General features: G+C 51.0%; 1 protein-coding gene across 2 annotated transcripts in view; it reads right to left on the reverse strand.

Annotated features, from left to right (window-relative positions):
• Positions 1–17686, reverse strand: part of FAM120A (family with sequence similarity 120 member A) — a 110755-nt gene that overhangs the window by 47962 nt on the left and 45107 nt on the right. For both annotated transcript variants that reach the window (XM_044756744.2, XM_044756746.2), the window contains exons 4-7: positions 16255–16383; positions 15409–15505; positions 4948–5045; positions 4420–4700 (exon numbers count right to left, since the gene is read on the reverse strand). In XM_044756744.2, the coding sequence (XP_044612679.1) occupies positions 4420–4700; positions 4948–5045; positions 15409–15505; positions 16255–16383 (605 nt within the window). The remainder of the gene's footprint in view (positions 1–4419; positions 4701–4947; positions 5046–15408; positions 15506–16254; positions 16384–17686) is intronic.

The raw sequence follows: 17686 nt of genomic DNA on the forward strand, positions 1-17686 counted from the left end.
AGATGGTAATTATAAAAAATATATAAAACAAAGAACTAGAAACTTCAAATTAGCAACCTCAGATTGGATTCAAATTCTAAAAAATCAATGAATCTATGAAAATTATATAAAGTAAACACCTCCACAAGGATTCAACCAAAACAAGATTACAAGAATTTGGCAAAGGCCAGGGAAGAAGAGACGAAAAACTAGAACACTGCCTTAATGGTTTTTTAATTTTAACCAAGAATAGAGCAAGAAGTACACGCTGATATACTCTGAGTAAAGAAATAGGAGAAAAAATTGTTTCGTTAGCAAGTAGCACATTCCTTTCTTAATTTACTTTGAAATAACCGTCAGGGTCTGGAATCACTGCCAGGCACCAGCCGGGCCCCTTGGCAGACATAGCACCACGGCGGAACAAAAGCTGTGTGTCTACAGTAGTGAAGAGAGATGATGGGAGGAGACTCAGGGCAGTTTCTGTGGCGTGACACCGCTCATCTCAGTCCAGTCCTGGAGGGACACCTGATTGCCACAGGGGCCTCTTGCAGCCCCAGACTCCTCGTCCAGCACAGACTTGTAAACGGTACAGGAACACCTGTTGACTTCAAGAGAGCAACAACCAGGACATCCATTCCAGCTGTATGTGGGGAAGACACCTGGACACTGCCAGCTGAAGAGGCTGAAACGCGAGGTACAGGATTAAAGGAGGAGGGGAACACATCAGGCACGTGTGCACGCACCATGCATGCATATATGTACATGTGTGTGCATACATGTAGACATACATACATTTGCGCGCCATGCGTTTGTGCAAACGTAGAAACACACCATGCACGTGTGCCTGTGGGCACGCATGCATCACATGTACACACATCATACACACGCACACACAGTGAAGGTGGACCATTCGAGCCTGAGGACCAAGCCAGAGGCAGCATCACCCCGGTCACCATCTGTGCAGCTGCTCCTCCACAGGGCACCTCAACAAGCACTTCCTTTCCCCTCAGAACATTCTCTGGAGGGGCTCCACAGGATTCCCTGTAAGGAAGGTCCCCAGTGCCGGCATCTGGGGGGTGGGCACACGCGCAAACACGCACACACATACACACACCCCTCTTATGCTCTGAAATGCCCATCACCCCACCTCTGCACAAGAATGGTGCAGACCCTCCCAGGAGGGTCCACAGCTCTTGGACACAGTGACCACAAATGCCAAGCACCTGCCAGGAATCAACCCATTTCCCCACGGAACTTCATCTTCAAAAACAAGCATTTGCCAATCCTGCAGGCTGAAGAAAGGTGCCCTGTCATGGTTTACATTGTAGTCCTTTGATCTTCAGGGAGGACGAGCAGCATCTGTGAGTGTGCTCGCTGACTGCTGCGTTTCCTCCATGAACTGCATGTCCACATTCTCTGCCACTTAAAACACTGAACCCTTAATTTGTAGGAAGCTTTGGGGCGTTAATTCTCCTTTACTCAAGAAAAGTCCCACCACCCATCAGCACCATCCATTGATTTCTGTTGGGGAGGTGAGGTTGTGCACTTCATGGACTCTCCCACACTCTGGTACCATCTACCTGCACCTGGGAAACACGGTGATAGGAGTGTAGTGCCTGAGGGACTCGCATAGCAAAGGGCACAGGGACTTGGGAGGGGCTGCCCAGCCAGGGCCAGAGGTAGGCCTCCCCTCTGCTGCTGGACAAGGTGACTCGAGGGTACAAGCCATCACAAGCATGTCTGCAGTCAGTCTGCTAGAGCTGTTAGGACCGGAGGCGCTTGACTGCGACCAAGCAGCTAAATGGCCCGGCCACCCAGACACCCGTCCACCCTGAGGGTAAACAGCACCCACATCCAAGCAAATTCACTGAGAAGCCTCAGGACCCTTCCAGCCCAGGGGCCAGTCTAAGCAAGGGTGGTGGAGGCCCCACGCTGTGGTCAGAACAGAGCACAGACTCCACACCATCCGGCCTCCACCTCGCAAGGCCTCCTGCTGCTCAGGCCCCCTGGGCCTCCCTCCACCACCCCGCCCACACCTGGCTCTGTCCCGGCTCCCCCCGCTCTGTCACAGCTCAAATCTCGCTGCTCAGGCTGCGGTCCCACCTCGCTCCTCTCGGCTGGTGCTTTCCTCCTACACACACGGCTCGGGTTTGCCTGTCCCCCTCTCAGACACCCGCACCATGCCATGTCTGTGCCCCCTGCCGCCATGCCCACCAGCAGACAGCAGGGCCCAAGGGCGGCTGGGCTGAATGGATGGATACTTTCTTTCCCTCAAGACCATACTGAGAGCACAGGGTAGATGTGGGGTCCCAACTCAAGTCCACACCAAGGTAACCTAAGTCCCGACGTACTGCTCCTATGAGTCTTTGAACCAGGAGAGCAACCTCTGTCCTGCGCACAGCCTCCAGTGCACACACATGACTCACTCAATAGGCCCAAGCCCTGCCCTGAAAATCACGACCACCAGCAGGGGCCGACCCAAGCCCCACGTGTCTGCCTAGTCCAGGACCCTGAAGCCTCAGCCACAAGCTCCCCATCCCCTCAACCTCCTCCCTCTCAACTGTCTCTGTCTCTCAGCTGCTGTAATAAACGGAGAGCAGAGTCGAGCTGAGCAGCACAACTGGACCAGATCTGGCCTCCAGGCTGTGGACATGCTCACCTGCTTCACCTTTCACACCAAAAGGAGGACGGCACGCCATGCCATCCTCACATGCAGAGTCCACCTTCCAGAGTTCCTCCAGAAAGCGTGGTGAGAACGCAACGTTGGGGTCCAGACTGCAAGCGCTGCAGGGCTCAGAGGCCAGAGCGGCAACCAGGAGCCGAGAGCTCCCAGCAGGCAGCACCGGTCAGAACCTCTGGGGACATGGCAGCACTGAAGACAAGAGGAGGGGGCTCTCGAGCAAGACTCGCCCAGGGTCAACTCGCAGCCTCACAGGTCAGCTTGCCAAATCAGGCAGCAGCCCCCACTCTCACTGCACCCCACCCAACGAACGGGCACCCAGACCTTCCAGCCAGGGCTCTGCTGGCTCCCATAGGCGTCACAGCACACCTCCGCTGTGTTCTAGAGTCTAGAAGGAATGTCTCTTACTGAGATGCACCTGTACATCCAGGTGCCTCGGTTGTGCCGACATGAGCCAATTTTTAAAAGAAAACTGCTAGTGCCTTCGAGTGGAAGGGCCTCGCACACCCACCAGCTGTTTAGGCTGCCGCAAGGGGAGTGGCCACTGGCGCTCACTCACACACACACATTTCTGAGCCCGTCCCAGAGACTCTCAGGCAGAAGGTCTTAAATATATTATCTTCCCAAAAGTTTAATTTAAAAGTTTGAACGCTAAATCTCCACTTTTCACTCGATTTTAGGATGTCAGGATTGTACACACAGTGAGGAAGCCTTTCTGCATTTTACGCTCCTCTGCTCCACGAAGCACACATCCCTGGATCACACAACTCCTCGGTAACCGCCGCCAGAGGTCGGCAGACATTAGTGCCCATTTTACAGATGGAGAAAAAGAGGACAAAAGAGGGAGGATGTCTGGCATCAGGTGACACTCTCAGAAGAACCTGCGGAAGACGGGCCCTGTGTCTCAGGTTTCTTGAGGCAAAAGTGGCTGCAGCACGAACCAGCCTGGGCATCCGCCCTGTGAACCAGAGTTCAAACCCATGAAGAGGAGACAGACACAGAGAAAGACTCTGCCTCTCTTCTCCCGTCTTCTGAGCCCAGTTTCTTAGGAATGTAAGGTTACTCAAGGGGAGGAGGAAGACTGTGCATTTAGGACTTTCTTGACCAGACACTAACAAAGCGTGTGCTTGAGGATTCGTTTACTCAGGGACGCGTGCTGCTTAAAATGTTCCTCGACAGGGAGCACTCCAGCCCGGGTCAGGCAGCTTTCCATGGTTTTGGTGGGGTGAACAGTGCTATTTCAAGAGTGGCCCTATAAGCTGCTGAGATGAGATTCACGCTATGAACTCGGGAGGAGAGAAAATTCAGTGCCCTTGACACAGGAGCCAAGGGGCTGAAAGCCACAGGCAGCTAACTGCAAATGCTTCCTGGAGACAGGATGGGGGATCACAGCCCGAGGAAGAAGGGTCAAGGCACCTGACCGGATCACTTCACACACTGTGGGGGCCACACAAACCAATTTTCCTAAAATTCCACCCCAGCAGAGGAGCAGCCCAAGGCCACAGCTGGCCCAGCACAGATGCTCAACCTTGGGAGCCCTGAGGAGATATCTGGCCTCCTCCCCCCTCCACGTCCAAGGAGCCCGGGTCTGAGAGCAGAGTGACCAGCACCTGCCTGCAACCTACTGCATCTCTGAGCTCTGAGCACAGAGTGGGGCCACAGCTGCCGGTGGCAGGCCGCTCCCCGGGGACCAGAGCTACGTGAAGAGCCACGTGGCCGTCACATGTCTGGGAGGCACCAACACCACACACACCACTCACTTTGCAGCTCCCCCACTGCCTTCGTCATTGTCTGAAGACGACGAAGTGGAGGAAGGAGGAAAGTACGCCGAGTCCACGTGGTTGGGACTGCCGCTCGGGGCCGGGTTGATCGGGGAGGAGCGTTCATACAATGGAGTATGTTTTCCTTCGTGAGGAATGTTACTGTAGCTGTTCTGCTCACTCAGATTCTTTCCGCTCGGTTCCAGGGTGAGGGCCGGCTCAGCGAGGCTGTAGGGGTGTGGACCTTGTCCCGGGGCGCCTGGGCCGGGCACCTGTGGGGTCTGAAACAGAGAGCACAGGTCAGCACGCACACACGCTGCCCAAGGGCCGGCACCTGTGAGCACTGCCCAGTCTTGGCAAAGTTCTAATTCAACAAAGACTGGCACCTGCTCCACATAGCAAGTCAAGAGTTTAGGATATTATCTTAGTGTTCACTGAGAGGTGACAAGTATGTACCCCTCAAGGCAGCTGTCCCCCACCACGGCTAGGTAGACCAGCAGCGGAAGGAAAGGGAAGGGAAAGCCTTACCACAGGCTTGGCTTGCAGAGAAGTCTGTGGAATGTTGAGCATCTGCGGGGGGACGTACGGTGGCACCATCCCAGGCATTCCAAACGGACTTGGTCTGGCTGTTTGGTCCAAGCGGAAAGAGAAAAATAAAACGACCGTGAGCAGAGGACATCGCCACAGGATACTGTGGTGCTGGCCTGCGTCTCCGTCTGCCTTGTACCTCCGCAGGTGCCAACGTACCATGAGGTCCCTCCTCAGAAACCCTCAGAAATTCATGTTCACATTAAAAATACTGGACTTGGGGGCCAGCCCGGTGGCACAGTGGTTAAGTTCACAAGCTCCACTTCAGTGGACCTGGGTTCACGGGTTCAGACCCTGGGCATGGACCTACACCATTCATCAAGCCATGCTCTGGCAGCATCACACACACAAAATAGAGGAAGATGGGCACAGATGTTAGCTCAGGGCCAATCTTCCTCACCAAAGAAAAATTTTAAAAGAATACTGGACTTTATGCTGACCAAGTTTATACTCTGGGGCTGGGATTTTAACTTTCAAGAATTTTCAGTTAACTTCTGAGAGTGTTTCTGCTCATTTGTTTCCTTGAGGATCTCTAACTTAACAGGTACACGCACCCATGCACATCACACATGCACACGTACGCACATATGTGCCCACGTGCACACACGTTCATCCCATCCAGGTTCACCACATACAGACATGAATGCACACGCACAAGGAGACATTGCTGATCAAACAGCAAGTCCACGAGATCTGAACCTCTGAGTGTGAGATACAACACATTGGAACTGTTAAAGTCCCTTCTCGGGTGATTCTAAACCGTGGCCAGACTTTGGGCCAAAGAATATTATGAAATCTATTCAAACTCTAGAGTCCCGTTGACAGCCTCTCGTAGCTGACCTAGCACACTAGACTTCTGAGAACAACACGAAAGGCTGCCTCATCAATCCTGCAGCAGCAGCAGCTCAGGGAAGATGGGCATTCTTGTTTCACTCTATTTCTGCCCATTATATGCTACAAACTTCCTGAAAAGCACAACCTTTCCCTAAAAACAAATTAACTATATTACGACTTAAAAGCAAAGATTTTCAAGGAAAGAACGTTTTCTAAAATCATGTTGCGATCACTGACCTCAAATAAACCTCAGACAATCCACAGAGCTGGCTACTGTTCCACCACACCCTAGGCTCGGAAGCAAATTAACCTGTCTACACTCTGTGAAGGCTGCAGAGGTGCCTGAGAGCCGGGGCTGCCTCTGCATCCTGCAGGCCTCCCGGTAAATCAGCTCTTGTTCTGAGGCCCTCGTGCAGCTGGGCAGAGCCACTGTCTTCTGTGTGACAAGGACATCTTTCTCAGAACTGACGCCAGCTCACAGAGTGGAGCCCTACACCGCCAGCTGCTCCTTCTCTCCCTCCACAAACACTTACTGAGAGGCGGGCTTTTGTTGGGAAAGCGCACAGACTGAAGACAGACGACGGGAGAAAAAAGTGGGAAAAGTGTTTAATTATCATAGGAAAAACATTTTCATAATTTAAAAAACATTTTTTAAACATTAAGGACTGCTCTGAGAAGGAAGAAGGTAGCCCCCGCAGCTGCACCCCAGAGACAAGTCACGGTTCAGGACCTGCTCCTCAAACTATGTCCCAGGCCCTTGTGAAGCTTCCAGCTTTTCTCTGAATTCAAAGAAGACAGATTTTTAAAAGGAATGGTGTTAACCAAGCAACTTTCTTGAGAACTCATCAGTGCTGCCCCAGCCCCCAGCCCGACGAGTAGTCATCCACTACTGGGCATATTACTGCAGAGATGTTACACTGCAAATACAGCTCTTTAATCCTGTAATGCAGACAGGTGCCGCTGCATGATTTTCAAGTATTCCAGAAAAAATATAGCTTTGAAAGTTCAGATTCAAAGATTAAGTCAATATATTCCCTAGCACCAACACTAACTGTCAATACTTGCAAAAAAGAACAAAGCAAAATTTCCCGGCTATGTTAACCATGTTGAAATAGACGTATTTCCTCAGCGCCAATATTCTACAGAAATTAAGGCACAAAGTTATGCAGAATTCTGTGTAATCTGTTTCCATCCTCTCCCAGGTGAACAGCTTTGAGAAGACAGGGTGGGCAGGGGGCACAGCAGGAAGCGACAGGAGGCTGGCCTAGGAATCCAGCAAGCCAGTAGACTGAGGGCCAGGCACCAAGTGGAGCCAGGAGCCAGAGTTGTCCAGCTTGAGAGGACTGAGCCTTGTCAGTTCCTGGTGAGCTCCACCCGCGGCAGCTCAGAGCTCGGGTACCTGATGCCCACCTGCAGGTGCAGTGCCGCCAGGCCCCAGAGGAAAGCTCAAGGTCACCATCCAGGAGGGAAGCCCTCGAAGAGAAGGCTGAGCACAGACTAGGCCGAGAAGAGCAAGGTCACTAATGAAGTGAGTGGGTGTGTCAAAGGATTGTTAATGAAGGGGACACGCTCATCCAGGGAAGCTGCTTCAGGTCAATGTAATGGAGACCTTTCTAGAACTGGAGCGGCTCGAAAGGGCATGGCTGCTCCCCTGACCGCCTGACTGCAGTGCAGGAACCTTCCACAGCCGGGAGCAGCTGCTGCTTCCACAGCACCCCTGCTGCTCAACCTCTTCAGTCCCTGAGGCTGGAGAACATGCATGTGCACCTCGAAGGGCACAGAACCGTTCAAATCCACCTGGTGCCCAAGTCTGGAGACAGAATCCCAAATTTCAACCAGATGTACTCAATTCCTGGGTTCACTCAACCTGAGCTTGAGTTGTGAGTGTTAAATAGCAAAGAACACTTGTGTCTGCACCGACTGAGGAAAGTTCAGGAAAACAGAGAGGAAACACTCAACTCTCATCAGGCTGCCCTCGTGGTTTTACACCCACCATCAAACAAGATAAGCTGTTTTCAGTCCACCCATGGACGTCAGAGGAACACACCTTAAAGAAAGGCTAACGGCTACATTCGGGGTCCCTGGTGAACTGAGCTGGCAGCCCCCACCACTGACACCGAGAAGACACACCTTGCAGTCTCGTAAACCAGACAGCAGACGAAAGGAGGAAGGATCTCCAGTTCTTCCAAGATGACCAGTCTTCAGGTTTTTAAAAAAACAAGCTTTCAAAAAGCCACAAGACCAGACAGTCTATACCACCTCATACCACACCAACTAAAATAAACCCTCTAAAGCCTGAATGAAAGGTCACAGAGAACGGAGAGAACGCCGCCATCTACCTGGGAACTGAGGAGAAAGGAGAAGCGAGAATAGGTGGACCTTCTGTCCAGCGCAGGAATTCCTTCACCTCCCCTGCAGACCCACTCAGTCAGACGCCAGGGCCGCGACCCCACGCCAGGTGCATCAGCTTCACAAAGACAGCAACGGAAGAACATGGACACATCTCAAAAAAAAGCAAGTGCAGAATGACATGCGCAATACGGTATTTAACAAAAAATCAAAACTCTACTATTTATTATTCCGTACATATGAGGTAAGAAAATATAAAGACCTGTCTGAGGGGAGAGCCATGGCTTATAGAAGAGCCCAGTGTGTGTTGTTAAGGAAAGAAAGGGGTGAAGCACACACCATCGCTGGTTAGACCTGCTCACGACCTATCCCATGTGTACTGTTGTTACATTTAACACTTTTCATACTAAAATTTAAGTAAAAATCTGGAAAAGAGTGGGTTTAGTGAGCAAAGCTATAAGACTGATTATTACACAGATTTTAAAAGAATGCCAGACTTCAAAAGCTTACTCACGAAGCGTAGCAACAGCACAGCATCAAACGCCTGATGACAGCAAAACCAATGGCAACCGTGACAACACCAACACTGAAACGCTCAGGCAACGGCCACTGGACCAGCTAAGGAGATCAAAACACATCCCACCGGGGATGTGAGATGGGCTCTAAAAACTCTTAGGCTGATGTGGGGAAGGGACGGGGAGCCTCAGAGGCACACAGCTGGGTAGGAACAGGGCCAGGGATCGCACTATGTACACGCTGGCCCCACCATGGGTCCCTGGGCCCCGTGTGGCCAGCCTCGGGGCAGGAGACTGGGCCGTCCCTGCATGAGGAGCCCAGCTGCAGGCGAGGTGGCAGGTGACGAGGTCTTGAGAGCCGCGGGAGCAGCTGGCTCCCAGCCCTGCTTCCTGCCCTCTGCCCCAGGCAGGTGGCATCACAGGTTCTCCTTCTTCAGACTGATCTTCACGGCCAGGGGTGACATCTCCAAACCATGCCCTCATGTGCTGGAAATGTGTGTAGCTGGGCAGTAGAGCCGGATTTCCAAAACGCTAGTTAACAAGGCCCAAAAAGCCAGTGACAGTCAATGGGACAGCAGGTGAGTGAACCCCCTTCTCGGTCACTGGAGAGTGAGGCCTGCCAGCAGAGCCCCGGCCCGGAACGAGAGCCACCAAGCGGCCCTCGCTTCTCCCTCATGTGTGCACATGTGCTTTCCAAGCCCGAGGCCCGAGGGTCCAGCTACAGAGCTCTAATCCCTCTGGTCAAGAAAGCAGGCACTGGTGTCCTCTCATGGACAGGTCACCAGTGCCCGGCATCAAGGTCTGTCATCTGGCACTTCGTAAATCGGGATCCTCTGACCCAGTCTGGTAGAAGGGGGCCAGCCTCAGGGGCCTGTCAGGACACAGGCTGAGGCAGGCTCCTGACCCGGCAAGCCCATCCAGATGGAACGCTGTGGGCCTCCACCAGCACCCAGGCAGCTGTGACGGCAGGAGTATTTCCTCTGTAGCCACTGCATGGTCTGTTCCTCGCTCGGTGGTGACAGCTCCTACTGCAACATGGTCATCTCTGCACAATTCCTTCTCACCTGCACGTGCAGTCCTGCAGGCTCCCTTGGGCCCCACCAGAACCCCCACTTCTGTGTTTCAAGGGACTGGGGGCCACTGTCACCTCCCACCTTCTGTCTACCCTCGCCCCCTACAGCTTTGGTCATCCCCCTAACAGTTTAAGCCTATTCCACCCTCCTTCTCACTTCAAACCCCAGCCTTCAGGGGAGCGATGGAGGAGGATCTGGACGATGGGTGCTGGCCACCCACCCCACCTCTCCCACGCCCTTCAGCACAGCAGGAGCTGCAGAGCTGACCACTATTTCTCCTAGGACAGCCGGCGCCTCGTGGAGCACCAGGCAGCCACATGCACCTGCATGGGTCTGGAGCTGTCAGTGCTGCAGGAGCCACCTCCTCACTTCCAGCTGCCAGCTGTCCTTGCCAGGACTCCTCCTCCTCTGGCTGCACAGCGCTCTCTGCACGCCCCCTCACCTCGCTCACAGCTCCTCCCCCTGGTCCATGGATGTTTGTTTTATTTACTGTACAAATACAGTATAACTTCAAAACAATTAAAGTTTTTACAATGAAAAACCCTTCAATGAGCTTTCATAGGTAATCCTAAGAGTAAGTCCAAAATCTCTGGCAATGCGTGGCTACTGTAAACCATTCTGACAAGCATCACCTGACCATCCTTCCCTGCTCTGTGCTCCAACCACATTCTCCTGTTCCTTCCACACCCTGTCCTCTCACCTCAGGATCCTTGCACATGCTGTCTCTACTACATATATACTTCCTCCCTATTGTCACCTTGCTAAATTCCCACTCTACCTTCAAACGCCACTCTCAACATTAATTCAATCAAGTAGAATCAAGTGCTAATTTAATCAAGTGTTTGTTTAATCCAACGGGTCTTCCTTGACCCTCCTGTTCACATACCTGTACAATTTCTCATCTCACTCGTCCACAAGGGCAAGAATGACATCAGCCCCATCGACCACACCGTCCAGTACCCAGCATGGTGCCTGACATGGACGGAACACATCAAGAAGCTCACGTACTCTCTTTTTTCAATAGTATTTATTTTTTTGAGTTGTTTTAGTTTACAGAAAACTTAAGCAGAAAGTATACACCTTGCATTACTGTGGTACATTTGTTACAATTAATGATCCAATATTGATACATTGCTATTGAAAGCTAAAGTCCATAGCTCACATTAGGGCTCACTCTTGGTGGTGTACATTCTATGGGTGTGGACAAAGGTATAACGACGTTTACCACCATTACAGTATCATACACAGTTTCACTGCCAGAAAAATCCTCTGTGCTCCACTGTTCATCCCTCCCACCTTCACCCTAGCCACCACTGGTGTTTGTACTGTCCCCATAGTTTTGCCTTTTCCAGGATGTCACAGAGTTGGAATCACACCGTACGTCGCCGTTTCAGACTGGCTTCTTTCACTTAGTGAAACGCATTCAAGGTTCCTCCATGTCTTTTCGTGGCTTAATAGCTCATTTCTTTTCAGTGCTGAATATTATTCCGCTGTCTGGATGAACCACAGTTTTATTTATCCATTCACCTACTGAAGGATGACATCTTAGCCACTTCCAAGTTTTGGCAATTATGAATAAAGCCAGTACAAATGTTCTTACGCAGATTTTTGTGTGGATGTAAGTTTTAAACTCATTTAGGTAAACAGCAAGGAGTATGATTGCTAGATTATAGGGCAAGAGTACGTTTATTTTTGTAAGAAACCACCAAACTGTCTTCCACAGTGGCTGCCCACTTTGCATCCCCACAGCCATGAGGGAGAGTTCCTGCCGCTCCACACCCTTGCCAGAGTTTGGTGGCGTCCGTGTTCAGATTCTGGCCATTCTAGTAGGTGGGTAGTGGAAGCCCACCTACTTTTCACTGAGAAAGGCCAGGAAGACACAGTGCATGCTTCTTCAGACTCACTGGGCCTTGGTTTTGCTTGTGCAGCTTTTTACATACACACAAGGCTTAGCTCGTGCCGACAGAGTCCACATCCACAGACGTGCAGGGGCCTCTGGCATCTCTGTGTTATTCATCATTTTTTAGGTTCTGCCAATGATTCTGAAGCACAGTGGGTTTGAGAACTACTGGTCCAAGCAGGGAACCAAACATCGCTGATGATGAAATTCTAACGTGTCTTACTTGTGCTTACACCTAGCCTGCAGGTTCTCTGGTGAGATATGGTAGACGTGAAGTGGCGTGACAGAAAGGACAAAGTCATAATCATCTCTATATCCCCAGTACCCAACAGTGTTTCTGACAGTGTAAATGCTTGAAAACTACTACGAACCTCACTGGTAACTTATTTTAAAAACTGACGAGGAACAGATCATTTCTGGGAGTTGACAGTGCAGAGAGTAGGGAGCAAACACACTCTCTTCCCACACCCCACAGACCAGGCCTCCTCGCACCGCAGGGCAGGGGACAGGACGCGTGTGCACTTCCCGCTGCGGGATCCACACCACCAGAGACTGTGAGCAGACCTGAGGTCCTCTCAACACTGCAGGGGACCACAGGCTCGGAAGGAAAGGCACGAGACACAGCAGTCCCTCCTCGATGCCAGGCCACATGGGCCTGGCCAGGAAGGTTTTCCTTTTGAAAATACAGACTCCTGAGCCCAACTAAGATCTGGACGTGTGTCGCAGTTCTGGGTAGAACCTAAAATCCCAGCCAGGTTGAGAAACCTCTGCTTAGAGTCAACTCTCCCCATTTTATTCCCAACAACCACACTCTAAGTTTCTAGTGTGAGTCATTAAAATGTCTCCTAAACCCTACACAAGATCCAATTTCTAAAATGATTAATACAGTCAAGTTCTAATGAACGAGAAAGTTACGTTCCAACACTGGTTGTTCAAAATTCTGAATGAGTTTTCCTGCAGAATAATATAAGAGTAATATAATGGAGTCTGGGGGAAAAGATCGCTCATGACTGACCCTCTACTTATAAGAACATTTTTATGGAAAAATACGTCTCGGGCGCTAACTCAGATGCCAAGAAAGCATGCCCCCACTCCGCGCTGTTTCTTCTAAACTCCATTTCGGTCATTGCTCTCCACTTGGTTCCACAATGGGACGCTAATAGCACATACTGGCAAAATCAATGAGGGCCATCTCCAGATTACTTGTTTCTTTATACTCATCAGAAAATAACAACAAAAATGATTTTTACCTGAACCCATTTCTGCTGGCTCCCACTGTGTGTGTGTGTGTGTGTGTGTGTGTGTAACCTGAAATAAACCTCCCCTCACAATCCTGCCACAGCCTCTTGCCATAGTACCGACATTCCACACACAAGCCAGCCTGAGCTCCCCACCCGGCTCCCCGCTGCAACTCTGTGCCAGAGCCTCAGTCCCATGCTGCACAATTCAGACTCCTGCAACAGTCAGAAGCACCAGGAAAGGCTTCACAGAAGATTTATAGGTAGTTATCGCCACACCAACCTGCCTGAAACCACCCCCTAAACACCCCAGGTCCTCATCACTCACACAGCTACTCAATAAGCCACTGAGGGTGCAAGTGAAATGTAAGAATCGACTTCATTTACTAAATACTCACAATGTTGTTTGATGATTTAATAAAAATATGGAAGCACTTTATAGAATATTATATGTTCTAAGAACCTCAAACTTAAACCTAATTTAAAATTTATCTTGCCTCCTCTAAACATCTTCAAAACTATCATCTGCTCAGCTCAAGGCCAAATGTCAAGACTATCCTTTTTCTATTTTCCTCCTCTTGAATAAATGCTCTAGTCCCAAGTACACCATGATGACTGTTTAAACCACAATTGTCACACGAGGACTGGCCGTCCTCCTGAGAGCTCCCGTCAGGCATTCTGACCCCTCACTTCAACATCAATCACTCACTGCCTTTCTGGCCACTCTTCCTAAGAAACAACCATGACAGTGTCGGCTGTGTAACAAGCATTCTTTGAAGCACTCTACACAGACTTTCTCTTTTAATTTTCATGTACGCATCCCATTTTAATAAAACAGGAAATCTGAGGCTGGAGGTGGAATCAGGATGTCCACCCCAGGGTCAGCACCCAGCTCTCATCTGTCTCGACAGCATCTCCTGACGTCACCTGTGCCTGGAGTCAAACCCAGATGCCATGATCTGTCCTCATCACGTCCCACCTTAACTGACGTACCATGTGCCAGCGAGACTCCCTCCTTCCAACACCACCTGCCAGTGTCGGCTGGCACCTTTTCCAAGAGTAACCCTAAATCACATCCAAACATTCCGCTCTCCTGATTCAACAACTTCTCGTGGATTAAGTCATTCTGTCAAACATCTGCCTGCTGGGGGGTACAAGAAAGAAGGTGGCAGGTAAGGTCCTGGCTCCCCTAGACCTGACGTTCTTGGGAATGGGAGAGGGGGCATGCAGAAATGTGCAGGAAATTAAAACGAGGTGACAGGACAGGATGGCCTGATGGCTGAAGTAGCTCGGCCGGTCAAGAAAGGCCCCAGAGAAGCGATAGTGAAGGCTGGGTCTCAGAAATGGGAATGTCCAAGCCCAGAAAGCCAGAGGGAGAGGGCTCTAGGCCCACAGCCGGTGCCCAGGCCCCATGGCAGGAGCTAGCGTGGCACATTCCAGGCAGGAAAGAAGCCAGGACCTGGAGAGTGACAGCAGGTGTGGAGTCGGGAGCTTGTTCCCAGTGTGGGAGTGGCATGGGCTGACTGACATCTTTAAACACTCCCCTGGCTGTGGGGGGAAAACGAACAGTGGGGGCAGGAGCAGCAGCAGAGCGAGCGCACCCCCTCGGGAGCGCTGACGGCAGCTGGGCCTATGCCGGCTGCCCCATCTCCTGGCTCACGTTGCACAAGACCACCCAGACTCATTAGTCTGTCATCCACCCGCAGACGGCTACAGAGAGCCAGCACACACCTTTGGTCTCTGCTCCCCATGCCATGGCACACAGCAGCACTGCACCTGGATAAGCGAATGAATGAGCACCCCCACATGAAGGTGCCATCGGGGACATGATTAGCAGGATTAACCTCCTGAGACCAGTGACAAGGCTAGTTCCTCTGAGGTCTCAGGACACGCCTTCTTCCGTTGCAGGAAGTGAACACGACTGAAATCACAGCCGGCAGCACTGATGCTCACAGCTTTCCTGCTCTGGACTCTAACAGAGGCTGTCTCACTCGGTAGGAGGCTGGAACTTAGGGCAGGTGTTGTCCAGCCTCCCAGGAGACAGTCACTACCAAGCAGGCTTCAGGCCAACAGCTTCTAATTGCTTCTATTCCCCAGTTTCAAATCTGAGTTAAATCTGGTCTTCTGCAAAAAAAAAAAGGGCAACAGAAGAGGGGACACACGTGCACCACATGTGTGTGGTCTGTAGATAAAGGGGGGGGGTCTTCTGTGTCCTTGGTGTCCTGCACTCGGGACGCAAGACTGCAGCATCGCGCCCCTCCTGGCCATGGCCCAGCCCCGCTCTCCCCCCTCTCAAGAGGCTCCAGGTCCCTCTCGCTCCTCAGCACCATCAAGGATCACTACTGAGGCTGCTCCTGAGGTCTGGATATACTTATTTGTATAATTGCAGAGATCTCCTTTCAAAAGAATAAGCCAACAAGGCCTTCGGTTGACTCGTGGAACCCTTTGGTCACTGCGTGGTCAGCATCCATCACCGAGGCTGATTTACTTACCTAAGTAATGTGGTGGGTGGAACGCCATAGGTTTACTAGTCGCTGAATAATAGCCAATTGCTCTCTTAAATCGAATAACTTTGTCATCTGTTCTAGACTGAAATAAACACAGGAAAATCTTGGTAAATTAGTGTGCAGCGGTCATGTGTATTAACATATTTTTACAATTCAGCACATGTATCTAGATAAAGAGTTTAGAATGACATTAAAACCTTCAAGAAAATCAACACTCTATTATTAAAGAAGTAAATCGAACATTAATTCTCTCAGAGCAATGTAGTTAACATGGAATCTGCCGCGGCAGCAGGAAACCTGGGTTCTGGGAGCAGCCCCAATCCCTCGGCCCCTCCTTGGCCAGGGCCCAGGTGCCACCTGGAGAGGCGAACTTCCCATCTCCAGCACGGTGAGCAGTGGTTCCAGCTCTTCGGAGAGAGGACTGGAAGTCACACAAACCTCAGTTTTCTACTAACCCTGACACACTGGCATTCATTACTTTCCAAAAAAGGAAGGAGTTGCTGACCATCCCCTGAAGGAACAAATGGTCAGGCTCACAATCCCATTCGACCCACTTGACACGTCCGTCCTCTCGGTAGAAACCCTCTCCAGTGACGACGGAGACTCCAGGAGCAGCAGACACCTGAGTACTCGTCTACCTCAGCGCCTCCTCTGTGCAGGCTAGCGGGAGGCTGGAGGAGCTAGGTGAGGTCCAACCCTCCCGGTCAGCACAGAGGCCTGACAGCCAGGCCAGCCCTCCTGGACACCGCCCGCCAGCATGTGCTCTCAAGCCTCTTCCAAACCTGGGCTGCACCGCCACGCACAGCACAGCCCGGGAGCCTGCATCTCTACCTGAGAATGCTGGAAAACATCTTTTGCTATGGCATCCAAGTCCGAGGTGTCCTGGATGTTGCGGACGTAGTCGGCCACGGCCTTAATCACCACGTCGCATGGCGGCAAGACCAGCTGGTGGGCCCGGACCTGAGAAAACAAGTGCATGTGTCAACATGCTAATTCCCAACACAGGGCCCGGGATTCCAGGCGTGTCCTCCCAGGGGTCTAATTATGACCCATCCGTGAGCTCTGGTCCCCAAGACTTTGTCGTCTGAGGTGCAAGCCCTGGATCTCCCTTTCAGCTGATGAATACAACTCAGCTGCTGCGACCCAGCTGGGTCACTGAGCACTGACTGCCTCACCACCCATCCCGAGTCTGGGCCCTGCACCCCACCAGCAACAGTGAGCCAGCTCCGAGAGCCCCAGGTCACAATGCTTCCTTTCTTTTACTCCCAGCCACCAGGAAGCTGTGCAGGGCAAACACATCCCCAAGTGCCCAAGTACACTGCAGAGCCCAAGGCCAGCTCTGAACAGGAGGAAAACAGTACCCACGATGCTAAGGAACATGTCTGGTGAAAGACACATGGAATAAAGTGTAGAAATATTTTACCGCCCCAGAATAGCTGATATCAAGAAAAGGTAAGTAAACAGATTTAAAAAAAAAGGTTTTGAAATTTCTCATGAAAATGAAAAAATACATGCAAAAAAAGATACCTGAATTTAATGAAATTTATGCTATAATTATAGCTATGCCCTTGTTCTTAAAAACAAAGACTATCAGGTATTAACTTTGTTTCCAGCAATTAAAAGAAACTGAATAATACCATGAAATGACATCTCTATTTCCTATTTAGTTCTGAACCATAAGGATAAAAAAAGAGGGCAAAACCATCAAAGGCTTGGCCTCCAGAGCTGGGTACTCCAGCCCGCACACTTGTGAACGTGGCTGTCACGCAGCAGCCGGTTGACCTCAGGCCAAGCCCGTGGCCCTGGTGACTCCAATGGCCCCACCTCAGGGTCTCCTTAGGGGAAAGAGAGGCAGAGGAGCTGGTTTCAGAAATGACGTGGAGAAGGACAAGCCGGCCACTGCTGGCCTTGACGATGGAGGACGGGCCACAGGCAGCAGGGCCTCCAGAAGGAATGTGGTCCTGCTGAGACCTTGATTTCAGCCCAGGGAGACCCATTTTGGACTTGTGACCTCTAGAACTGTAAGATAATAAACTTGTGTTGCCTAAGCTGACGGGATGGAAGAAACTTCAGGAAAACAGACATTTACACTTTTTAGTTACTATCATGCAAATTTGCAGATGTCCCAGAAAACACTCAATTTCCTTTTAAAAAAGCAGTATTTTTCTTAAACAATGTTCCCTGCACTTGATCAGCTGTCTCAGTATCTGCTGAGGGTGAATCCCATCATAATGAGCTCTAGAGGACGACAAAATGTCTGTGG

Source organism: Equus asinus, chromosome 23 (genome assembly GCF_041296235.1).
Source record: "Equus asinus isolate D_3611 breed Donkey chromosome 23, EquAss-T2T_v2, whole genome shotgun sequence".
Taxonomy (NCBI): Eukaryota; Metazoa; Chordata; class Mammalia; order Perissodactyla; family Equidae; genus Equus; species Equus asinus.